At 39.4% G+C, this 26,825-nt stretch overlaps 1 protein-coding gene across 2 annotated transcripts in view; it reads right to left on the bottom strand.

Moving 5' to 3' along the window:
- The window catches only part of LOC121917437 (tetratricopeptide repeat protein 39C), a 66,991-nt gene extending 40,166 nt beyond the window's left edge, over positions 1-26,825 (bottom strand). For both annotated transcript variants that reach the window (XM_042443402.1, XM_042443403.1), the window contains exon 1: positions 26,654-26,825. In XM_042443402.1, coding sequence (XP_042299336.1) covers positions 26,654-26,784 — 131 coding nt within the window. In that variant the 5' untranslated portion in view covers positions 26,785-26,825. The remainder of the gene's footprint in view (positions 1-26,653) is intronic.

The raw sequence follows: 26,825 nt of genomic DNA, 5'->3' as shown, positions 1-26,825 counted from the left end.
ATTAAACTAAAATTAACAACTTCATGCAATTAATGTCTACAACAATGTATGGAATTAAACTAAAATTAACAACTTCATGCAATTAATGTCTACAACAATGTAATGCAACAGGGAAATGTTCTAGGCAGCAATCCAATAGAGCAAAAATGGTAAGATACAAGAAATCAAGCTGACACCTGAGATTTCTTTGACATTTCTCTCTCAGTTACAATTCTGGAAAAGCAAGCTATATTTGGAGTGAAATGAGATTTGCTTCTTGAAGAGTTTGAATGGATATATTGGTTCAAAATGCTGCCTAAGGCTGATGGGATTTGCAGCCCAACAATATTCTGAGAGCAGCATTTTGTCAAGACTTGTGCTACATAAATATGCTGCCTGATCACAGTGGTACAGACTCTGGTACCCAGAAGGCTGGATTACTGAAATGCACTTTCTGTGGGGCTGCCTTTAAGTATGGTATAAAAGCTGCCATTAGTGCAGAATGCAGTTGCCTGGTTGTTGTCAAGTATAATTACCTATTTATATGTAACCCTTTTGCTAAACACGCTGTTTTCTAGGAAGTCAAGTTCAATATTTGGTACCAGTGGTTGAGTCTCCCTTAAATATTGGGGACCAGAAGTTTTTTGGATTTGCATATTTGCATATATGTGGATAATGAGGTATCTTGGCAATGGGACCCAAATCTAAACATAAAATTTATTTATGTTTTGTATATACCTTATACACATAGCCTGAAAGTAACTGTATATAATATTTTTAATAATTTTGTGAATGAAACAAAGTTTGTGTACATCGAACCACCAGAAAGCAAGTGTCACTATCTCAGACACGCATGAAAAAAAGTTTTGGTTTTTGAATATTTTGGATGTTGGAATTCCAGATAAGGGGTATTCAACCTGTGGTTTGAACAAAGCCCTAATTATCTGTGAACCAGGATATTTCAGGAAATGCCTTTTCCTTATCATCCTGCCAGTCACTGAGATCTTCTAAAACAGAGCACTTGCTAGTCCTGCACAACAGAAACCTCCAGAAATAGGACTTTTAGCAGATTACCTCTCAGCCTATGGAAACATTCCTACAATATGCCTATACTGTAATACTCTGTTTTTGACATCTGCTGACTTCTCTTTGTAGACAAGCATCTCCTGACTGAAATCAAATTCCAGTCACTGATTTATTGATGTATTATTGCAACATGAACACTTAATTGTTCTGCATTGCCCTCAATTTTATTTTATTTATGTAGAGCAGTTTATAAATCTTATCATAAATAGCTTTGGTGGGTTACAAGTCCATACATAATCAAATAGATAAAAATACAATAGTATTTCAATAAAGAAAGTTAATTTGAGAAATAAACTGAAGGGTTATTTAAAAAAAATAATGTGCTTGAGAAAACGGACACTAATGTTCACTATTATTATACAAGTTTACCCAAGGAAACAAAGGCCATATGTTTCATCTTCACAAGACAGATGGGAGATCAAAGTTTCAATTACCAGGCTAAAAGGTATTCTATGATACCAAACAGTCAATATAATGAGCTTTACAGAGCACAACAGTTCTCTAGGTCTAGAAAGATACTCAATGCACTTAACTATTAGCACTGGACTGTTAAAAAAAATCCCGTTTATTCAATTGATTACAGAGTAAAAACAGAATTATGCTGTGTCACTAATTTCAACAGAAATTAAGTACACATAGCTGTGCGCTGAACAGTAGCTAGGAAACCTTTCAAGCTGTTACATCCTTTCTATATTTAGCATGCACTTCAACCAAGTGCATATATTTCTTCACTGTACAAGTTAATATCCAAGGAGAGATTATTCAACTAATGGTCATACAGTAAGAAATAGTGCATGCATTAAAATTTGGCCATCAACTAGCCAACCCTTCTCTGCAGCTAGGAAGATGTGAACAGGGAATATTATTTCCTTACTTGATAGGATTCTCTTATACATGCAAAGCTTTTGTGTGGCCACTTAATTTGTCCACATGCATCTGTCACATGTGTGTCTCTTTACAAATGATCAGTGCAAGCATATTTATTGGTGCTAACCATCTGCCAGAGACAGAGTGACTAAATCAGAAATAGGTAAATTAGAGCTCTCCAGATGTTGCGGGGCTGCAACATCCATCAGCTCTAGCCGGCATAGCCAATAATGAAGGATGATGGAGTCTGCAGTCCATCATCACCTGAAGGGCCACACATTCTGTGTGTGAATGCACCAGTTCAAAATTACACAATTGTAATAGGAGGCTAGTACTGTCAAGGCAACTGCACCACTCATCTGTTTGCCAAGCACTCATGAGACATACAATGTTATGCAAAAAACTCTGGAACAAGGTTCAGAATGCTTTAGCTAAAGTTTAACAGTTAAAATATACATTTTGCCTATATTGATATTCTTTGTTTTAGCACCTCTGGTCAGGATACCTAAAATAAAATTCTGGTTTTTCTTATTTAGAATAGATTCAGTCCTGCAGAATCACTGCCCTATGGAACACAAAGAGACCTCTATGGAGAAATGGAGATATTAATTAATGCCACTACAATTTACATAGTAATAGTTCCTCAAGAGACTTCCACAACTTAAACTCTCCAACTGGAGCCCTCCTATCATCTCCAGCTAGTTTACACTATGGAAAAGAACTTAATGAATGATATCACACTGAGTAATGAGAAAAGTGGATCAGTTGGGCACAAGAGCTATGGACAGAGATAAGTGGTTGACAACAGATGTCCATACAAAAGCTGCAGTAGTACAGGCAAAGGATTGCAGTGTGCACAAAACATTTTGCAAAAAATGATAGATATGAAGGAACATATTTTTACTAATCATAGAATCATAGAATCATAGAGTTGGAAGAGACCACAAGGGCCATCCAGTCCAACCCCCTGCCATGCAGGAAATCCAAATCAAAGCATCTTCGACAGATGGCCATCTAGCCTCTGCTTAAAGACCTCCAAGGAAGGAGACTCCACTACACTCTGGGGGAGTTTGTTCCACTGTCGAACAGCCCTTACTGTCAGGAAGTTCTTCCTAATGTTGAGGTGGAATCTCTTTTCCTGTAGCTTGCATCCATTGTTCCGGGTCCTGTTCTCTGGAGCAGCAGAAAACAAGCTTGCTCCCTCCTCAATGTGACATCCTTTCAAATATTTAAACAGGGCTATCATATCACCTCTTAACCTTCTCTTCTCCAGGCTAAACATCCCCAGCTCCCTGAGTCCTTCCTCATAGGGCAAGGTTTCCAGACCCTTCACCATTTTAGTCGCCCTCCTCTGGACATGCTCCTGTTTCTCAATGTCCTTTTTGAATTGTGGTGCCCAGAACTGGACACAATATTCCAGGTGGGGCCTGACCAGAGCAGAATACAGTGGCACTATTACTTCTCTTGATCTAGACACTATACTTTTATTGATGCAGCCTAGAATTGCATTGGCCTTTTTAGCTGCCGCATCACACTGCTGACTCATGTTCAACTTATTAAGTTAAACAAGAAGTACTGTGATTTGATAAAAGATTGAAGATGGAGAGCAAAGGAGAGAGATTAATAAAAGATAGCCCAAGGCTTCATGCTTGGTCAATAGAGCAGTGGACAACACTGACAAGACACGTGGAGCTGAATAAGAGAAGGTAGCATGAGACATAATATGAGAAATTCGGTTTTGAAGCACCAAGTTTAAAATGATGACAAAATATTCAAGTAGAAATAGCAGTCAGGCTGCTGGCGATGATGAAAAGACAAAGGAAGGCAGTCCTGGAAAAAGCAGATGGTACTGAAAATCATGAGATCTGTATGAGCTTATGAAAGGCTACAATGTAAAGGAAAAATATGAGCATTGACAGAACTCTGAGGGGCTCCTTGGTATTTAGGAGGCACTGACTATGATGTGACTTAGGTGTCTATGAAAATGTTACCTCTTCACCAAGGCATTTCTGAACAGATTGTGCTGTCCAATTTGAGAATAGTGTTTTGAACCTCTGAATTTTAATGTGTCATTAAACATTTTTATTTGTTGTACATTACTTGAAGGTAAGGCTAGCTATCAGCAGTATAGAAATTAGCTAAATAAATAATGTAGAGACAGAGAGGTGCAGTGGTTTGAGCACAGAACTACAACTCTGGAGACCAGGGTTCAAATCCGTACTCGGCCAAGAAAACCACCTTTGGCAACCCCCCCCCCCCCCGAACAAATCTGGTCAAGGAAAACCTGTGAGAGGTTTGCCTTAGGATCACCATAAGTCAGAAACAGCATGAAAGCATACAACAAGAAGAGAAGTTGAAGTAAAGCTTTTCCTTGTGGAAATATTAGGTGGCTGACTAGACAGGCAGGACAAGAACCATTTGAACAGTTGTGGAAAACTGGGACATGAATAGTCACAGAAAAGACAGAGATTAAAAACAGTGGAAAGGTCAAGAAATATGAGAATACTAAAGTCAGGTAGACTTCACAGCGAGAAAACTATAAACTATTCTGTGAGGTCAGTGAAAATACAGAGGGTCACTTCAGGAGGAAGTTACAGCAGCAGGAGAAAGCTTCATGCTTCAAGAATTTCTATGTAGAGGGGAGAAGTCAAGTAGTAGTTGGAGTGACACAGCAGATGAAAATAAGACACATTAATGTATTCAAGTTGGAATGCAGTAGAAATGAAGTAACAGGATGCAGAGGTTGACTGAGTAAGAGGAGAAATATTGGCAGAGGAAATGGAAATGAAAATGTGAGAAATAACAAGACTGAAGAAATACAAAGGAATAGGCAAGGAGAATTTCTCAGTGTACTTATCAATGAAGGAAGCAAAGAAAGACATGAGACATGCATAGGAGGGAAATGGAGCAGGAAGACTGAAATCACAGTGCTGAATTTCAGTATAATACCTGAAGAAGGCATTCTTGAGCTGAGAATGAGAAAGGAAGGAGAAGGTGTGATAGGACTTTAAAGGGCATCAAAAAAAGTAGAGACGCATCTCTAAGGCTTGCATTTTGTTTGGCTCAATAAAGGTATCACTGGCCCGGTACAGACTGCCAGTTTGTAGCGGCCTGGGGCCAATTCTAGGGTTCCGGAGCATGCAGCATCTGCATGCTCCAGAACCCTACCACACAACGGCAGCACCATGTTTACGCAGCACCATCCACATGGCGTGCATATCAATGATGTTGTGCATGCACCGTGTCCAACAGGGTGGCACATGTGTGACATCACTGTGATGCCCCAGGGCGCTAATGGTGCCTTGGCAGCATCATGGGAAGGAGCTGCATTTTGCAGCTCGTTTTTGGGGAGGATTGCACCGGAGAAGAAAGGGGTGGCCTCTGCCCGTCCCTTTCTTCTAATCTATACCTGGCCACTGTTTTGTGGATTTTGGATGTTATTGTACTTTGCTATATGGCCAACATGGCTACCCTAGCTATGTTTGTTAGATGTAAAGATAATTGCATTTTAGCTGCAAAAAAAGAGGGAGCCAATGTACTGGGACTTTAGTAGCTGAGGTTTCTACCTCCAACAACAACAGTGTTTGGTGCAATCATGCTGGCCACATGACCACCAGAGTAGTCCTTGGACAACGCTGGCTCTTCGGCTTAGTAACGGAGATGAGCACCACCCCCTACAGTCGGTTATGACTAGACATTCATGTCAAGGGGCTACCTATACCTTTACCTCCAACAAAGGTAAAACATTAAAAAAAAAACCTGGGGCTGAAATCAGCATATTTTACCTAACAGAACCTAAAATTTTCCTATTGCAATAACATGGAGGCTTGGGGTGGGATTCAGTGCTCCCTGTCTAACAAAGGAGTTTGTGGCCTCACAAAGCACTGAGACATCCTAATTCTCATAGGAGGTACCTTTTTGTTTTGCTAATGGAATTTAAATTTCCTGGACTTTAAAATGTTTTGTTTCCCAGTACCATATGGCCAGGAGGAGGAGTGTCATGCCAAAATAGATATACCTAAATAGATATAGAGCATACTATACACAATGTATTTGTCTATGGCCGTAATAAAGATTATTCTTCTCCAGAGCATACTCAGAACTTCTTGACAAAATGCAAGCCTGTGACTAACATTGTCAAATTTTTTTCTCCTGTGATATTTTTAACACCTTTGCCTGATGAAGAAGACAGTGGAGCTTCAAAAGCTTGTGATATATATTTTATGCAATTTGGTTGGCGTCATAAAGGTATCATTGTTTCATGCATTTTAGATGTTATCATACTTTGCTATATGACCAACAAGGCTAACCAGAATATGTTTAAAGGATTCAAATATGTGGCCTAAGGTAATGTGTCATGTTGTTTAGCAAGGAAATAGCAGAGGATATTTTTTATAAATATTTTTTATAGAATTGGAAGACAGAAAAATTTCGGAGTGGAAGTAACAGGATAGAAATGGATAAAAAAAACAGCAGCAGCCTGAGAAAGCTGCTCTCTTCTTGTTCTCCTTTTTTAAAAAATGTTTTCCCCATTCTTTCTTTCTTTTTGGGGGTGGTGGTGGTGCTGGGGCCTTGAGACCTTAGTTTGCTTTCTGGCCCTGATTCTGAAAAAAGGATCAGTTTTTCAAATGCAAGAAAAGCCAGAGAGAGAGAGAGAGACATTTCCTCATGTGGGATATTGTACATACTCAACTTTTTATTTCTTTAGTCCTAGTTTTATAGGTTAAGGGTACCTAATTTTGCATGTTGTATATCTTGTATATATAATACAATGTCATCTTATTCTTCAGGCCTGATTGTTAAAATCACTGTACTGTATTTTATCTGAAATTCATTGATTTTCTTCTGATTTTTTTCCATATTGCACTTTCATCTCAGGAATCTGCTTCCCTGTTTATCTGTTAGATTTAATATTTAAATTAACCGCACTCTTGAATAGCCTCAGGTCATCTCTGCTTATACTCTCTCATCCATTGGGGCAATTAAGAACCTCATTTTCAGTAAGTACCAGATCATAAAAGATGAAGTGACCCATGAGGGAGAACAGAGCAATACATCACATGCCCATTCCTGCTTCAGTTAGATTGTATTTTTATTCCAATGTTATTGTGCACTCTTTAAACTGAAAAGTTAATTTATCTACATTGTCTCATCACTACTGTGAGCTGCTTTGGGGCTGTAATCAATACAAAACTACAAACTCACCATGCACACTGTTCTTTTTCGTTCTTCATTTAAAAAAAACTGTTACTAAACTGTTCCACAGTCTTGTTGCAATCATCTTGGTTTAAAAGAAGAGGTTCTGCCCAGGACAGCATCAATCATAAGTTGAACTAGCTACTTTTAGTGAAAAATCCTTTGACTTACACTGGCTGTTTTTAAAAGAATGTTAATGCTTTCCTGTTCCCTTGAATTTGGAGGTGAATTTAAGAGCAACAAAAAGGTGCATTATGCCTAGGCAAAAAGAGCCACAGAGATGACAAAAACAGATTTTGGTATTGCTATATCCAAGCAACTTTTTAACAGAACTGCCCAAGTTTTGAACTGACCAAAACTCTGAACACTTAAATGCTCCATGCCACAGCATTTGTTCAATTGCTACCGCTTTTCATGATCTATGCAGTGAAAGGCTCTGCTGTAGTCAATAAAGCCTTCTCAGCCCAGAAATGCCCTGGTGTGGTGAAGGCAGAGATGGGCCAATGCACTCCCTCCTGGCCCTCTTGGAAATCTTCTCCTGTACTGTCTTGGGCTGTTTTACAAAGTCTTTTATGCCCACATAGCCCCCTCTTCTTCCTTGTCCTTTATCTAGTTGGAAGCCTTTTAAAGCAGCATCAGTATTGTGAGGATGGCGAAGGAGCATTGCAGAAATAGACTTTCAGTGTCCGTTTAGTTCCACGTTTTTAGCTTTGAATAAAAGGTTTACTAACATATGTTGAACTGTGATGATGATGATGATGATGATGATGATGATGATGATGATGATGATGGAGCATATCCCTGGTGACACAGTGGTTAAATGCCTGTACTGTAGCCACTCACTCACAAGCCACAAGCTTGTGAGTTCAATACCAGCCAGGGACTCCAGGACCGACTCAGCCTGGCATCCTTTCAAGGTCATTAAAATGAGTACCCAGCTTGCTGGAGGCAACTGGCTTACATGCTTAGGAAGTGCTTAAGAGCAATGATAAGCAGTACAGGAATGTACTTGTTATTGCTATTGCTCTTGTCATTGTTGTTGCCTATTCCTTTCAGTGAGGTATATTATTCCTGCAAATTGAGCCAGACTACTATTATTTAAGTTTAAAGAAAAGCATTGAAAATAAAACTTTTACTGTTTAGCATCTAACTGCTGCCTAAGTCTATTTTGTCAAGAGATTTATTGGATCCCAGCCATGCACCACCAGAGATCCAAAGAGACAAACTTGTCCTTTTTCAGAATCATCTTATTTCCCTTAAAATAAGGCAGGGTGAGTTCTAGAAAAAGGACAAACGTGGGTAGCGGGAATGCCAGAGTAATAAAGGGTTACCTTGCAGCACTTTGTTTCACGCCATATCTTTCTCCACCATTTTAATATGTCCAGGATGTATAACGGCTAAATGCACTTTGACAATATACTCTACCTTAGCCACGTGGGCAAGAGATATGTAACAATTATACTTCTGTCAAGACACATAAATCATATGTTTAGATATGATACTGATTATAGTCAGAGTCTACTCTTGTTCTCTTCAAATATGAGCATTTCATTCAAAGTCAGAAGAGTTCCAACTGGTTCCTGATACAGTGGTACCCCGGGATACGAAATACCCAGGTTACGAAATTTCCGGGATACGAAAAAATCCCATAGGAAATAATTGTTCCGGGTTACGAATGTTTTTTCGGGTTACGAAAAAATTTTTTGGTGCTTTTTTCGGCTTTTTCGCACGAAATCGCGGCTTTTCCCCATTAGCGCCTATGGCATTTCGGTTTGCGAATGCTTTTCGGGTTATGAAAGCGGCGGCGGAACGAATTAATTTCGTAACCCGAGGGAGCACTGTATATGCAATTTGCCATTCCAATATCATTTCAAAATATTGTTGCCACCATTCTGGGCTCTTAGTGTGCCGCGCCTTTCCCCATATTTTCTAACATTATTGACCAATAGCCTTTTAAAAAATGCTTCCTGTCAATTAATTTTTCCACAGCTACTTCAAAGGTTTTTAAGAATGCATGCTCATATTAATATCTTTATCTTTTCTAGGTCTTTTGATGGTTTTCGCTCAGTACTATTTTCTTGATAAGGTTGCATGCCTTTGAACTAGAGATCTTCATAATGAGATTTATTTGCTAGAAAAGGAGAAAATTCTATATTGACTAATCCTCTTCTATGAAAGAAGGCAGGGAGAGGAATAGAAATGACTCTAATATATAGGAAACAGTAGAATATTAAAGGGCTCGTACCCTTGCTACATTTATTTTTCAAAAATCATTAAGTTAAGGAACAAAACATTCCATGTTTTGGAACATCACTGGACAACAGCCAAAAGAAGGAGGCCACATTAACACTCCATAGGACCTTACTGAGCCCCAAATATTAATTCTGAGCCCCAAATAAAAATTCGAAATTACCACCCATGCTCTCTAGAGGCCATGATGGCATTTTTAGTAAAGTAAAATAAAATAAAATAGGCCACAATTACTTCACCTCTGTTCTACAGAACTGTGGAGAGGCTATGTTTGGACTCAGCAACAAGATTTGTAGTATGGAGTGCTAATTTTCAACATTCAAATCATCCAGCAATGTTCCTTCCCACAAAACCTAAGTCCATGTACCCCCCCCCCCAACACTCAGTCTTCACTCAGCTGTGACTGGACCTAGACCTATATTAAAATTTTTCCTCCAGATAGGGCTGAGGTATTTTGGCAAACCTTGGAATGCTCTCGTACATTCCAATATCTTTTTCTTGCTGCTTGGCCCATCTGACTAAAATCCTGTTACCATTCACAAGCTGAGTTAGTAGTAGAGTGAACAAATCTCCATTGCTCTTGTTACACGAAAATAGCATTGTTAGGTTTCTGGAAGACTTAGACTTGGGTGATAATGGATAGAATGGCCAATGTGTTCAGAAGTTATGGACTACTAAGTAGTGATCTCAGCAACTCCACAGAGAGATTTCTGAGAGGCACCCTATCTAGACCCTCATGTTCCATCTCATAAGGAATATCCTGGCAACAGATTATTCTTATTTTGGAAAGAAAGATTCTCCTTCCCTACTCCCTTCTCTGCTGCATAGATACCAGCCTTGGGGAAAGGAGGGCTTGTGGTAGCATGAGATAACCACCAGGCAGAAACAGAAGAACAGAGAAGCATACAAGGAGCTGTCCAGCAGCTTGCAATCAACAAGCCTATATTTGGCCTAACAGCCACGCTACTTTTTGAGAGCACCAGGGTTTTATTTGAAAAATATTTGTTCTCTCTATAAACACACACACACACACACACACCTTCAACAAAGGAAGCATACTCACAGGAGAAAGGCCATGTATACAAAGAAATATTTTATTCAATACTGCACCTGTCTACACTCCTCCTTTCCAGGTTGTCCATACAACAACAGAAGCACCATACACTTCCTGCTCAAACAGAAGTCCCAGGATGGTAAAATAAAAATCTAATTATTATTCCCAACTAGAATATGCCTAGAGTCGTCCCAATATTAATATCATATGTTTATAAATCAACAGTTACATATAAGTTCCATTAATTCAGTGGACCTATTTAAGTTATCTAGATTACTAGATTTAGACTAGAGAAAGAAATTCCCATTTATTTGTAAAAACAGCTTTATTTCCATTCTTATACATAAAATCGGGGATACGGAACATGTATCTCATCAGATGCTCATCAGATGATGCTGGACTGCAACAAACATTAGTCCTGACTAGTATAGCAAATTGGTGAAGGATAATGCAAGCTCAAGTTCAGCATTATCAGGAGGGCTGCCTTATCCCCATCCCAGTTTTACACCAAAGGAGTCATACCGTCCTCTAAGGAGAGAGTCTAAGCATACATAGGATTTTTTAAAACCCAGTGACGTCCATATGGTATATTAACTTTCAACAGCCATTTTTAAAGGCTGATATAGCTGTTTGTAATGGTTCTCAATTCAAAAAAATAAGTGAGCTTAATTTCTTGTTGAGGAGGTCAGGATAACCCATTTCAAACAAAAACACATTTTCAATTGTGCACATAAGTATCACTCTCAACCCACACAACTGCTATTATAATACTATAAGTAGCACCATTTTAAACACATCCTAAGTTGTTTATTTTTTATTGAAATCATTAACCATTACTTAGAACTGAAGACCAGGATAACCCTTTTGCTCTTTAGAAAAGAGCAGTTTAATTGCCTAGTGTTTATTGCAGATAAGCAAGCAAAAAGATATGTATACTCACATCTTGGCAGAAACAAGCCATTCCAGAGGCTAGGAAAGAAGGTGTAAAATCTGAAAACTTATTGCCAACTAGTTCTCAAAAATGTCATACACTTGAATTAATAACCTGATTGGGGTCTCACACAAAAAGGTTTCAGTACTCAACATCAAGCAATACGTTTTATTGATAAAAGGCCAGCTTCGAGCCCTAAAACAAATTTATAACTGAGGACACAAGCCAACTTTAGTTAGGTACTTGAAAGCACTACAGAAATGTAAGGAACAGAGTCCTCTAGCTGTGAAACAGGAGATTAGTGCTCTATTAGCACCAGAACAGTGTTGTGATTAGAGTGCTAGATAGGGATGTGGGAGATCCAGGTTTTGGCCCCCACTGAGCCAGGGAATTCACTGGGCTTTCTTCAGTTGGCCACTTTCTTTCAGTATGATCTACCTCATAGGATTACTGTATTATAATAATTTATAAGCAGAGAGGAGCATCTTATTTGTCACTTCAAGCCCACAGTAGAACTGTTGCAGTATAAGTGTAACAAATAAATATTACTAACAAGGCTACAGAATGGTACAAAGAGTATGAAGCATTCCCTGGTTATAGTACTGTATACCCAATATCATGTACAGTACATAGGTTAAGATGTCTATGGTAACATGCTCCTAATTTGTATGGCTTTAAGAAAACTGCAATCTAGGATATCATGTATTATCACTCCATGCTCCCTCACAATTTCATTCTCTAAAGAGCTGATTATCCACTGAAGCAGAAATGCACTTAATTGCCAGAGCAATTCTTTACTGAACAAACAACGTGTGTGGGCTCATTATTTCCACCATTTTCCCATTTTCCAGAAAAGCTTTGTGGTTGTTGTTGTTAACTGTCATCAAGCTGACTTCAACTTATGGTGACCTTATGAGAGACCTCCAAGTCACCCTATGCTCAACAGCCCTGCTCTGGTCTTGCAGACACAGGACCATGACTTCCTTGATTGAGTCTATCCATCTGCAATTTGTTCGTCCTCTTTTTCTACTGCCTTCCACCTTACCAAGCATTATTCTACTCAAGACATGGCGAAAATATAACTATCCTACCCTAGTGGGAAACTGGTCACAGAATTATGGAGAGAGTACAAAGTTTGCTTAGAAGGAAGAAATGACATACAACTCTTCAAAGGTTGGGATCCAAACCATTGTTATTATGACCTTCAAAAACAGAATGTAAGAATGTCAATACTTCTTCTCTAGCTAAAGAGGGTTATTTTCTTTTCAAAGAAAATCACATTTATCATGACACCGACATATTCTCCTCCTATTCTTTGCTACAGGAAAGAGATTATGTTTTCATGATCTAAGGCAGGGATTTCACTGTGGATCAAGAGACACAGAAACGAACAACTGAAGTTCTCTGCCAAATTTTAGTGAGTCAGATGTTAATACATAAGATTTGCTTACCACTCTCAGTCTTCTGGATTTTTAAGTGCAGTATGTGTCTGTTTCAGGAAAGAAAACATATACATTCTGGAAAATTCAAACAAGCTAATATTTGTAATGGGCAATAACTTTTGTTGAGAATTTTTTAAAAACTCACAAGCATTTTTCAGCTCTCTCATTCTCTTAAGAGAAAAGATACTGTACTCTTCAAACTGTCTCACCAAATATATAATATATAAGAGCTGAAGGAGCAACACTGGGAGAATGGTTGGATCTAGACAAAGGAATGAAACAGATGGCCCTGAAGGGGCCATGTGACGCCGCCCCTGAGAGAGCCAGATCGGGGTTGCGACAACCACACACCACAGCCCCAATCCAGCTATTTATTAAAGCCTTTGGAGATTAATTATTTCTAAATGTAAATGTACGTGGTTTCAAAATGTTTTGACTTTTTAGCCTGTTTAAATTTAATCTTTTGAAATTATTTTTATTGCTTTAAATTTAAAATTGTTTTAAAATTCTTTCAAATAATTTTACTTACAGGCTGCCTTGAGAGCATGTCTTATAGAGCAGGATATAAATAATTTTAAGTATAAATAAATATGTTAACATATTAAATATTAAAGACAGAGTAATCCCAATATATTAGAATAGGTATGGGAACTGATCAGCCAGTTTAAACAGTGGATCCTTCTGTAAATCAAGCTGTCCCTGTCTTTTAACTTTTACTTTGAAACAAGATGCTTATTTTACATTTCATATTCCTATGTGCTTTTAATTGCTACTGAGAATTTCATTTCCTATTTCTGATACCACTATGGTGATTAGTAATTTTTCATTCATTTCTATTAACTCTAGCTCCTATTATATTTTCTGATAATCACCTGCCTTCTTAGCACTCTGGTTATCCAGCCACTGTGTTTCTGATACTTAGTCTTTATATTTATTCTTTATTCTTCCTTTGTAAATCAATCAGTCCACAGCTCCATTATGACACACCTAATCTTTCTCCAACATCCTGCCCCACTTCTACAAAATCCACTGGGATATGCAGCTGTTCAATCATTGGAAATGACAGTTACCCTTATTAGAAGACATTAAACAATTATGAAAGGAACAGTCACTGTACGACTAAGATGCAATATTTAGCAGTGAGTGGATTTTTTAAAAAGGAAGATGTTGCAATCATGGCAGGAAGAAATGGGAAAAACAAAAGAATATAGGCAGAAATATAAAAGGCGAACATACCAAATGGTAAACCCATGTATGGCAGACAGTAGATTGTGTTGAAGAATGCTGTATTTACTGGGACTTGAGCATCCATGGATCAGCCAATAATGGGGAATGCAATATATCAATATATATAGAGGATCATGTGATTCCCACCCATGCTTTAATTAAAATATGCTATGTCTTCCAGTTCTAACCTCCCCTCCTCTGTACAGGTTCCCAAAGTCATAGTTGAAAAACTTCCCTTTTCCCTCTTTGAAGATTATAAGACTCTCATCTCAGACCAGTAACGATGGAAAAATTATAGCTGTAATTAGTAGCTACAACTATTCATGATAGAATTATGTCAGCTTTGCTTGCCATTTTCCAACTCCACAGTATTTTTTTTTTGAGGCACAACAAATAGTACTATGCACTTTATTCAAAGTATAGTAAAACAACAGATTTGTAAATAATCAATCGGATATTTGCAGTTTTATTTTGACCCCTATCCAAACAATTCCTAACTTGAATTATTTTCTCTCTGAAATGCTGCATCATAACAAGGAAGATAAGCTGCAAAAAGAGCTACAAATGTCCTTATACAGTTGTCCTTCCCAATTTGTGGTCTTGCCATTCACATCCCTTGGTCTTTCGTGGATGGCAAGTTGGGAGGGTCATAATGGCGTGCATGCCTGAGGCACGCACACAGCACCGCACATGGGAGCACAACCCCATTGTAATCAATGGGGTTCCAATACTGATGATCTTCCTGATTCACGGGGTGTGTGTTTCTGGAACAGATCCCCCGTGAATCAGAAGGGACGACTGTACTGTTTCGTTTACCATATCCTTCTATACGCATGTCATTGTAACATCTCATTTATCATATTCTTCTTATTTACTCTTCTTCCTTGGGTCTCCACTCAGTGATTTGCCATCAGAGTACCAGCAAGAAAACTCCAGAGAATAAACACTAATAGACAACTGTATATTAATGTTTTGTAATCCTGTAAGCTATTTTGTATGGGTGGCACATACCCTGAGATGCAGGCTTTAAAAGCTTTAAATAAATTAAATTTCTACAATTAGATCTAAGACTAGCTTTAACAATCTGGAACAGCATTGAAACAATATGCTATTCACACTTACGAATACATATATTTATGTATAGTAGACAACTGCCAAGAAAGTCCAATGCAGTCACATTTGGCTCATCAGTAAATTTGGCAGGAATGGGATGAAAGTACAGATTCTCTAATGGATTGTCATCTGGTTAAAAACTGAAAGCTGAAAGTAGGAATTAATTAACAGTTCTTCCAATGGAAGGACGCTAGAAGAGAAATCTCCCAAGAATCCACAGCAAGACTGATACCTTTGAACTTGTTCATAACTGATCGAGATTTTATAAGGAAATAATGAGGATGCAAAGTTTGGTAATGAGTTATGCAAGATGATAACAATGAAAAGGGATATATCCAAATGAATCTCTCTTATATGAGGGAATAGGCATTAAAATGGCATATGTAGTTCAAATGTAAGTCTATAGTGTTGCATAGTGGCACAAAACAACCCATCTTAATACAGTACATACATTGATGGTGATGTACTAACTAGAAATCCTGGGATTATGGTGAATAGCTCAATAAAGAAATAAGTCCAGAAACCATCCTCCTGTTACTTATGTGCATGTACATGCATCTTGCATGGAAGTCTCTATTTGGTTGGTGCACCTGCCCTTGTGCTCTGTCCAAAAACATCCCAACATCCCACAGGTGCCAAACCCCTGGGGTTATTCATGGGGATGGGAGGGAGAGGAGAGGCAAATCAGACTATGAAGAGCCAGCTGCTCTGGGCTATAACCCAGCATGACATTGGAAAACACATTCTCATCTCCTCCCCATCCCAGTTGAGCTTGGATCAGGTGCTTCTCCATGATCTGAACCATCTCTCCCATTTCTCCCTTCCATCCAATAAGTGGGAATAGGAAGAGACTCTGCTGGGGCTTGAAAACTGCCAAGCAGTAAGAGGACATAGAACTGCACATACAGAGCAATGCCCAGATGTAAGATCTTGGCCAATATGTAGCAATAGTGAGAAAAATGAGTTCTATCTTAGGGAAAGCATTAAAAAATCAAATGAAAACAGCCACCCCATTATGAACAGTTTTGGTCATTTGGGCCTATAGGATTTAGGGAAAGAAGACAACGGAAGAATGACAGAAATGTATGAAATTACTCATGGTGTGAAAAGATTATTTGTTGTTTTGTGCCTTCAAGTCAACTCCAGTGTAAGGCAACTCTATCATCCATAGGGTTTTCTTGGCAAGATTTACTCAACAGATGTTTGCCACTGCCTTCTCTTAGACAGATAAAATATGCTTTGCCCAAGGTCACCCGGTGGGTTTCCATAACTCTGCAGGAATTTAAAGCCTTGTCTCCCAGAGTCATAGAATCACAGAGTTGTAAGAGATCTCAAGGGCCAGCCAGTCCAACCTCCTGCCATGCAGGAACTCACAAGCAAAGCACCCTTGGAGTTTAAAAAACTCCAAGGGAGGAGAATCCACCACACTACACTGTCAAACAGCTACAGGAAGTTCCCCCTAATGTTGAGATGGAATCTCTCTTCTTGTAGTTTGAATCCACTGCTCCATGTCCTAGTCTATGCAGCAGCAGAAAACAAGTTTGCTCCATCCTCCATACAACATCCTTTCAAATATTTAAACAGGGCTATCATATCACCTCCCAATGTACTCCTTAAGCTGCTCCTCATAGGACATGGTTTCCAGACTTTTCACCATTTTGGTCACCCTCTTCTGGATATGCTCCAGCTTGCCAACATCCTTTATGAATTGTGGTGCCCAGAACTGAATGTAATATTCCAGGTGAGGCTTGACCAATGTAGAATAAAGCCGTGCTATTATTTCCTTCGGTCCTATATTTCTATTGATGCAGTGTGGAATCGCATTTGCTTCTTAAGCTGCTGCTAGAGTCTAGCTGCCTCCTAGTCCAACACTCAAAGTATCACACAATGCTGGCTTTCTTTGTGAAAGTACGGGGGGGGGGGGGGGGGGGGGTATACTGTTTTTATCATCTCTTAATGCTAGCATCCAATGTCATCAATGAAGCTAATTATGATGGAAGATTCATGACTGATAAACCTTATGCCCTACATTGTAAAAATTGAATTTTCTTCCACAAGATATGGTGATGCCCAACAGTGTAAAGTAGCTTTAGAAGGTAATTAGACAATTCATGGAGTCAGGCTATCTATAGCAACTTATCAGTCCCGCCAGAATAAAAGGCAATCTCCTACTGAATACTATCACAGATAGACAACGGCAGGAGAGGTTTATTATACACATGGATGGGCTCTATTTAGAGAGGTCACAGGTATGAATTTAGAGGACCTAAGCAGAGCAACAGAGAATAAGGAGTCTTGGAGATATCTCATTCACAGGGTCACCATGAGTCAGGATTGACTCAAAAGTAGTTAACAACAACAAACTTTGCTTATTACTTTCCGTGTGAGAGAAGTTCCCCTTTAATTCCACAGTGCTGAACTGCTACAGATTAAGAATGGCTCTATCACATGATTTCTCTCAACACAGATCAGATGAAAGATTCCAATTCTGCATTTATATATATATAGCAGTTCCAAGCTTGGCTTCTAGGACTGATTTAAGGCAACAATGATTAAAATATGCAAAGTGCTTTACCCTGCCCTCAATTTTTTGTCATATTAAGATAAGAAAATTCACCCCAGTGGGTTTCCATGGCTGAGTGGGGATTCGAACCCTGGTCTTCAACAGCCTAGTACAATGATCAAACCAATTCACCATAGTAGCCACTTATTGCTGTACTTGCAGTTGATCAATGTCTTCTAGCTGAAATTAACTCATCTTTCCTTACTAATCTTTAACATTTGAAGAGCAAGTGAACACTTGGCAAAGATAGGAGAGATAGAAAAAAGAGGGCAGGTACAGATGGATGACAACATTTATTGGACAAATTGTAAGATGAGATTCCATACTTGAGGACAGCCCCAACCAGACAGTTTCCTGATGTGTTGGACTACTACCACATCTAAGCGCATTTGTACTATAAATTGTATTGATAGTTAAATTCTATTGTTAACCTTTATATAATGTGATTTTTTTAAAGCTGTATCTGTTTTAACCTTTGTAAGCCACCCTGGCTCCTTGATAGGAAAAAGGAAAGGTAATAATGATCATGATAATGAGCTTTGTAGTCAATCTGGGGAGGGGGAGAAATCCAAATTTGGGGAACACAACTTTAAAATAAGGAAAGAGCATTTTTGAAGATTTAAATAACAAGTTCATTAACATTAGTCTAAACAATTTCAGTTATTAGTAGTAGTGATAATGAATTAATTTCCTAACTTCTAATGTTAACATTATTGAATTAATTTACAAACCTAATATTCTAAGTTATGCCTGCGAGTTATTGTGGAAAAGCTTTAAGAGTAAAATCACTGTTATATCAAAAGTCCTGGTCAAATATTTTATGTGCCCTGACTTATGAGCAGATCAATAGTGCACATGTCAACTGTAGCGCTCCTAAGAATAAAATTGTCCCAACTTTTTAATAATTTTTCATGTAAATGATTTGAACCTTTATCTGAACTTGACAGAAGGCATGTTCTAGATGACTCACTTTTAACAGTAGTCTGCTGTATGTATTTCAATCTCTAAAATCAGATTAGTTAGCTTCCTCAAAGGAAGCAATTAAATATGGAACTTTATGTGAAACAATGATCAGATTCAAGCCTGCCAACAGCTCATTCAGATACCAATATAATGATCTCTCTCCCCACCTCTCTTTGATCAGCAAGGACATTCACAGAACAGAAGCCAGCTGCCTAAGGAAGCATAGTTCATCTTAAAAAAAAACCTGTCAAGCCTGCAGTCTACCAAGCAGGCACTGCAGTACATGAAGTGCTCAGTATTTTGCACTCCTTCCAGTGCAAAAAACAGGATAGTCAGGTATCTGCCAGGCCACAGCATGTGCCTTGGAAACCCAGGGCTGAAATTTTGACAGGAGTACCTCAAAACATAACACTGTGAAGATTTATGAGCCCTTAGCATGCCATGTAAAGACTGTGGACTCCAACTTATCTATAGCCAACAATCATTGCCCAATGAATATAGAAGCATCAAGCTACTGTCTGTTCGTATTCTTTAAAATGGCAGCAAACTTACTTTAGGAAACAGAGACAGCATAAATGGGAAGATACAATTTGTTACAGAATACAAACGCTGGCTAGCATTTTAGTTTGCTGGACTTATTATATATATCAAACTATTCCTTAAAGTACAGTAGTGATTAGGGTCTTTTATACATGTTGAAATATGGTCAAAGTAATATCCATCAACAGTAAACGAAGTCCCACAAGTCAAATTATTTTCCCCTTAATCCCTCCAGTTTTCTCCCTAGCTCATTATCAAGTCTTCTCAGCCCAACTATGGGATGAAAACTGATTTGATATAATCTAGTTATACAGTACTATGTCTCTTGGAACTGACCATGGTAGTGGTAAGGAGTGCAGTATTTCTATTCTACCTCTCAAACAAATTGTTGATGGATGATTACACTTAAAAAATAACACAACACATAATGAACACCAGGATAATGAGAGCCTCAGCCAGCAGCTATAATGAGATCTGCAATAAAACTGGTTTCTCTTAAACTCTAGTAAGGATAAAAAAGGATTTGACTGTTGCCTAAAAGCACTGAGGGTGGTGGCCTGTTGAAGTGAAATAGTAATCAATTCAAGAACCTGAGGTACACTGTGTGAGGTGCACTGAAGTCAATGAGGTATACTGAATTTCATGAGCAAAGAAAGGGGGGATAGATATGTCATCAAAAATAAAATAAAATCAGTATGGGATGGAGGAAAACTGTCACAAACATATTTGGTGTCCCAAGCACTACAAGAGGGACTGAGGGACAGGGAGAACCAAGTTTGTTCTTAGGGACATTTAATCCAAAATAAATGTTGATTTAAAAAAATTACTTTTGAATGAGTCTATATTTCTTTATTTTATAACTGATACCAAATCTTGCTCTGGTTAGCAAAAATATCTATGTAACTCTATGTTGGGGAAAATCATCAAAGAAAGGAATGGAGAAGGGGAAAAGGCAACTAAGCAGATAATCTGCTCTATGGAACTGAAAGAAGAAGAGTGTAATAGAAGATGACAGCATTCTTCCAGCAAATGCTTACCAAATGCAAGGAAACATTCTCATTAAAAAAATGCACAGCCTTTGTGTTTAAACTGCTCTTTCTTCAGCAGTATCCAAGTAGAATAAAAGATACTGTACTGATACTATTTTAGTCATGCCAGGGGAGAGGTAGGAGGAAAAAAAAAGAAAAAGAACAAATAAGAAGAGTATGCAAAACACTGGGTACTGAATGGGGAGAGGTGTGGTGGGAAACGGGATCGCAATGACAAGGCAGTTTATGCAGGTGGCAAATGGCTGATTACAAGCCTCCCTACCCAGATGCAACACAGGACAACTAAAAAGGGTTGCAGGAATAGGACAGACACTGGGAGTGAGCAAGGATGACCAAAAGCTTCTCCAGGGCAAAAGAGAGCATATATTATGATAGAGAGTCACTTGAGTTCCTGCAATATAGTCTCCTGGGTTTGTCCATTTGTTGTCACCTCTATGTCCACTCATCTCATTCTTGTAGGGGGCAATTTGTAGAAATTCCTTGGATCTACACTTGAGTGCTTCCAAAGGTGCTTAAAAACTAGTGCGGGATTTGATGACGTGTTCCTATGGTCTGAAGAGGAATTTCCCACTCTCTGGTTATTTTGTTTTGTTTTAAGTTTTTCACAGAATTACAGTGCTATAGTACAAAAGTGGCATTATCCTCTGGTATTCATAAGAGAGACAGCATGGTGCAATGGTTTGAGCACTGGATTATGACTGAAGGCCTGTGATTGAATCCCCGCTCAGCCATGGAAACCCACTAGGTGACCTTGGGCAGCTTCAGAGGAAGGCAAAGGCAACCCCCTCCAAACAAATCTTGCTAAGAAAACCCTGTGATAGGTCCATTTTAAGATTACCATACGTCAGAAACAACTTGAAGGCACAAAACAACAACCAGTTCATCCATGGTTGGGAAGGAAGTTCCTGAACACAAGATGTTAATACTGCTCATTTTTAAAAGTGCCAAAAGGGAGCACTGAGTACTTATTCAACAATATTTCCTGGAACCTGGAGAATACTTACTCTTAATGAGAAGGGAGAATTCAGCAAAGACCAAACAGGTCTGTTTTCATCCCTTGAAGCAGCCTCAGTATAAGCATCTGAGAAAATACATAGTGCTTCCCCTCCCAACATGGAGCTATCTCTAGCTTCCATCCCAAACACTGCTCAAATTAGAGGCAAAGGTTTTCAGGTTCTGTGGCATCTTTCATAAAGCAGCTTGGACATTCCCAACAATTCTCCTTTTCAATATGTAATATTGTGGAATAGCTGTACCTGAAGCCCAGCAATGTGTAGTAGTGGGAAACAACTGTATGGAATATAAGGAAACAAATCCTCAGTTGCCAAGCTGTCTATAAAAAAAATGAGACTGAATATGCAGTGGTAGCTGAAGGATCAAGAGAGAGATGGGGAGAGGAGGGAGCATAGGTACCTATGGTTAGAGGGTAGCTCATGCAGAGAGAATAACAGAACTGCATTCATTTATAGCCAAGTAAAGCAGTAGGTGCCAATGAGAAAAGAACTAATGGATTCCCAGCAGGAGTAGATTTTGGAAGGACAAAAGAAAAGCAGTAGTATAGAAATTCTATTTCACTGTATTTGGGAAAGAGAGTTATAATTTAAAAACATATGAAAGTGAATGAAACAACATTCTGGACAGAACAGGTTTGTAATAATTTGCACTGATGTTTCCAAGGAGATTTGTTGTTACTGTATGCCTTTAAGTCACTTCTAACTTATGGTGCCACTAAGGCGTTAAGGGTTTTCTTTGAAGAATTTGTTCAGAAGGGGTTTGCCCTTGCTTTCCTCTGAGACTGAGAGAGTGCAACTTGCCCAAGGTCACCCATTACATTTCCACGGTCAAGCCTGGTCTTCCAGTGTCTTAGTCCAACACTCAAACCACAACACCACACTGGCTCATCTAAAGCAGCATGAACAGGGATTATTCTGATCCATTTCATTTAACATTGTATTCCAATCTGTGACTATTTTATAATTCTTACATAAAACCCAAATGCAACACCAGACTGTCCAATGTGAACAGGCAGAATGCTACTGCAGCTTTTTGGGATTTCTGTCCCTTCAGTGTAAGGCTCTGCCCACCGATTACTTCCTGCCAAGCACAGCTGCAAGTATGCTGACGATGACTGGCCTGTTAATTGCTACCAATTGTCAGTTTCTGTGTCCATAGGAGAGCAAGGGTCCTTTGATTACTTGCTTACTCTCATAATTTTCCTTGTATTTCTACATTGAAATTATCTATAAAGAGCGATCTATTAAGAAATTAGAAATTAAAGCCACACACACACACAGGTTATGAAACAGAGCAATCATCAACACCAATGTAACTCTCTGCAAGAGTCAAAAAGGGGACAGAGCCTGTAAGCAGGAAGCTTTTAAATAACACTGAGTTGAGGGCTGCCGGGTAAAATACAGAACAGGGTCCCTGTCTCTTTAATAGTTATGCAGAAGAGGGAATTTCAGCAGATATTGCTTGTCAAACAGTTCTGTCCTACATTTCACCTGACAAGCCTAACTAATAGGGACCTTTGCTTGTGAACATAATAGAAGCATCTTGATCAGGGAGAAAGACATTAGATGGGAACACAGCACTACAGTAAGTGCTGCATTGAACCTCTATTTAATTCTGCTTCCTGCCAGATGTAGAAAAACAATGCTTTCCAGAAATAACCTTAGTAGAATCATAGAATCATAGTGTCAATCAGAAAGCCACTTTCCCTCCACAATTACTATTACTACCAACAAGAGAAGTTTGGATCACCATAAAGTATCACGAGGGGCATGTTTCATTGCACAATCTCTCTCTTCCTTCCCAAGGAGATTTTATATAAGCACCAGATAAATGAGGTTTTCATAATGGTCAAAATACCCTAAAGGCACCAGGTCCCATCTGATCTTGGAAGCTAAGCAGAGTCAGCTCTGGGTAGTACTTGCACGGGAAACCGCCAATGAATAGGCGAGGTGCAGTAGGTCTTTATTTCGGAGGAAGGAAGTGGTAAAAACATTTCGGATTGTTCCATGCTTAAGAAAACCCTGTGAAATTCATGGGGTTGTCATAAGTCAACAGGCAACTTAAAGTTAATAGTGTTAAGTACATGATGTCCAGTTTCCTTCTAGGCAGAAGAAGCCTCTTTCAGTCAGAGCTTAACTGGAATCAGATGCAACACCAGAATTTGCATTGTAACATCTGGGCTAAGACATGAAGTCTGTAAAGTTTAGGACAGCTATGAGTCTTGGTGCAGTGGCTTCTGTCCTTCACCAGCCAGTAGCCATTGCTACAAGTCTGGGTCACCACATTCACAAGGCAGGACTCAAAAAAGAATTAGAAATTGGGTGGGATAAATAAGAGACCAGATGGGAGTCAATAAACAGTATTTGCTTCACTCCCAGAGTATAAACAAACCACTCCACTCTATAACCACATTAGCTGAGCTCAGTTTTAACCATATGCGTACTGAAAGAAAGGAAAGATCCCAAGATTCATGAGCAGCAAAAACTGACACAGAATTGAGTGGCAGCGAGAAATAAGTTATTCCACATCAATTGAGGCATAATGCAACAATACTATCTTGTCTATGAAGAGAATTACAGCAGATCTCTCTTTTAATTTCAAAGCCCTAATCTGAAACCCCAAAACACTCTAAAACAAACTGTCTTCTCTGACACCTTCGGAGGCTGAATACTTGTATGGAGACTCTCTGAATGGTTGTCCCAAGTCCAAAACAGACTGCAGAAATAATCTAGTTTGAGACAGCTTTAACTGCCCTGGCTCAGTGCTAGGGAATTCTGGGAACTGTAGTTTTGTGAGACATTTAGCCTTCTCTGACAGAAAGCTCCGGTGCCACAATGAACTACAATCCCCAGGATTCCCTAGCACTGAGCCAGAGCTGTTAATGTGGTTTCAAGCTGGATTATTTCTGCACTGTACTTTGGATCCCAGTTGAGCTCAATTCCACAGTAAAATCACTTTAAAATCATGCAAATAAACCGCTATATATTTTACGAATTGAACATGTGGCTTTTTATATGTTGTTGTTGTTGTATGCCTTCAAGTTGCTTCTGACTTATGGTGACCCTAAAGCAACTCCTATCAAGAGGTTTTCTTGGCATGATTTGTTCAGAGGTGGTTTGCCACTGCCTTCCTTTGAGGCTGAGAGAGTGTGACTTGCCCAAGGTCACCCAGTGAGTTTCATGGCTGAGCTGGAAATTGAGCCCTAGCCTCCACAGTCATAGTCCAACACTCAAACACTATGCCAGGCTGACTACAACATTTTATTAACAGCTAGATGTTATGACCCTCTTCGAAGTGGACTTGTGGCATGACATTCTGCAACACTTGCTGAACTGAGCACTATTTGTGCCCTAATATTTGGACTAAAATGTGCGAGGCAAGGCCAGAAAGTTATTTTTGTTCTTTACAATATGTTCTGTCAACTTGATCTTTATGAGACAATTTGCATGTATCATTTGTTAAGAGTCCAGTGGAGAGCTAGAAAGAACAACCAGGACAGGAGCAACAAAGGGGGAACAGCCGATTCTTCAGAGCCACTGTACCAGGAACACTAGAGAAAGGGGGGGAGGGAAGGGAGTATTTTTGGGGAGGGGCACAAACCACAAAGAAAACAGCCACCTAATCTTAAATTCCAGAGAGGGCACCACTGAGAAGAAGAGACTAAGCTTAGATTTAATCTCAATCCCTTCCAGAAATGCTCTCCTATCTACCCCTAGTTTAGACTGCAAGGTGCTTAAGCAGAAAGGAACTGGTGTAGTGGTTTGAGCTTTGGACAACTCTGGAGATCAGGGTTTGAATCCTGGCTCAGCCTCAGAGGAAAGCCATGGTTTAAATATTTGAAGGGGTGTCATACTGAGGATGGAGCAAGCCTGTTTTTGCCGCTCCAGAGAATAGGACCTGCAGTGATACATTCAAACAAGAAAAGAGATTCCACCTAAACATTGGGAGGAACATCCTGACAGTAAAAGCTATTTGACAATGGGACACACTCCCTCGGAGTGTAATGGAGTCTCCTTCCTTGGAGGTCTTTAAACAGAGGCTGGATGGCCATCTGTCAAAAGGGATGCTTTGATTGAGAGTTCCTGCATGGCAGAATGGGGTTGGACTGGATCAGGGCCCTTGCGGTCTCTTCCAACTCTAGGATTCTATGAAGCCCCCTCTGAAGAAACTTGCTAAGAAAACCCTGATAGGGTCAGTTTGCCTCAGGGTTCAGAAGACTAAGGATGGGGAGGGCAGCTATGAAAGAACTAGAGAAGGTCCTAAAGAGTAAAGATATACAACTAAGCACAGAAGTTAAGTGTCCTGCAAGCCTCCTTGATTTCCTTTGTATTTGCTTTCTTTGCTGTCCAGCTTTCACATCCATAAGCAACTGCATATTCCCAATTACTGTACTGTATGGATGTGGCAGCTGGACAGCGAAGAAAGCAAATACAAAGAAAATCAATTCATTCAAGAAGCGGCAGTGCCATGGATAGCCAAGAAGACAAACCAATGGGTCCTGGAAAAGATCAAGCTTGAACTTTCAGTGGAAACCAAGATGGCTAAACTGAGGCTGTCATACTTTGGCCCCATCATGAGGAGGCATGAATCATGAGAAAAGACAATGTTAGGAAAGGCAGAGGGATGGAGAAAGAGAGGAAGGCAGTATGCCAGATGGATGGACTCTGTTAAGGAAGCCAGAGGACATGGATCCACAGGACCTGAGCAGAGCAACGGAGGAGGGCAGTGGGGGGTCTTGGAGGGGCCTCATCCACAGGGTCCCCATGCGCCAGAAAGGACCTGACTCATACTGTCACTACTGTTATTAAATTGTGAATTGTAAATGTTGCATTTTACATGTGGAGTGTTTCAATGTGCGTACATTTTATCTGTTCTTTTAAATTGATGTGTGTTTTAACTGATGTTGTTTCTTAACTGTTGTTGCCTCTCGCCTTGATCCATGGGGACAGATGGGTACAAAATTATTATTATTATTATGGCCATCTTTATTATTATTTAATCTATGGAGAGAGACAGGTAAGAAATGATTATTACTATTATTATTTGATCTATGGGGAGAGATGGGTAAGAAATAATAATAATAATAATTATATAATTTATCATCATCATCATTATTATTACATCAATTAAAACACTTCAGTCGAGACACACACACCACTTTCAAATTTAAATTTAAATAAATAAATATAAATATATAAATAAAAACACCACATCTTAAAAGGCAACATGTAAAAATTCATCAGTATATATATATATATATATATATAAAAACACCAGGCACACAACACTATCAGCAGCGTTCGAGGGCGCCCCTGAGCACGGGCAGAGTGCCTCTGAGCACGGGCAGAGTGCCGCCGCCGCCGCTCCCGTGTGCCCGACCTGTATTTCCTGAAGAGCTGGTCCGACTCTCGGAAGCCGTTGTTGAGGAGCATGTTGATGCCGGCCAGGGCCAGCTCCGAGTCCTCGGGGGGCTGCGGACCCTCGCCGCCGTCCAGCTCCGACCCGGCCATGGCTCCTTTCCCTCAGAGTCCCTCCGCTGCTCTGACCGTCC

The sequence above is a fragment of the Sceloporus undulatus genome, unplaced genomic scaffold, assembly GCF_019175285.1.
Source record: "Sceloporus undulatus isolate JIND9_A2432 ecotype Alabama unplaced genomic scaffold, SceUnd_v1.1 scaffold_18, whole genome shotgun sequence".
Taxonomy (NCBI): domain Eukaryota; kingdom Metazoa; phylum Chordata; class Lepidosauria; order Squamata; family Phrynosomatidae; genus Sceloporus; species Sceloporus undulatus.
The sequence above is the reverse complement of the archived record's forward strand: the minus strand, read 5'-3'. Positions and strand labels throughout refer to the sequence as shown.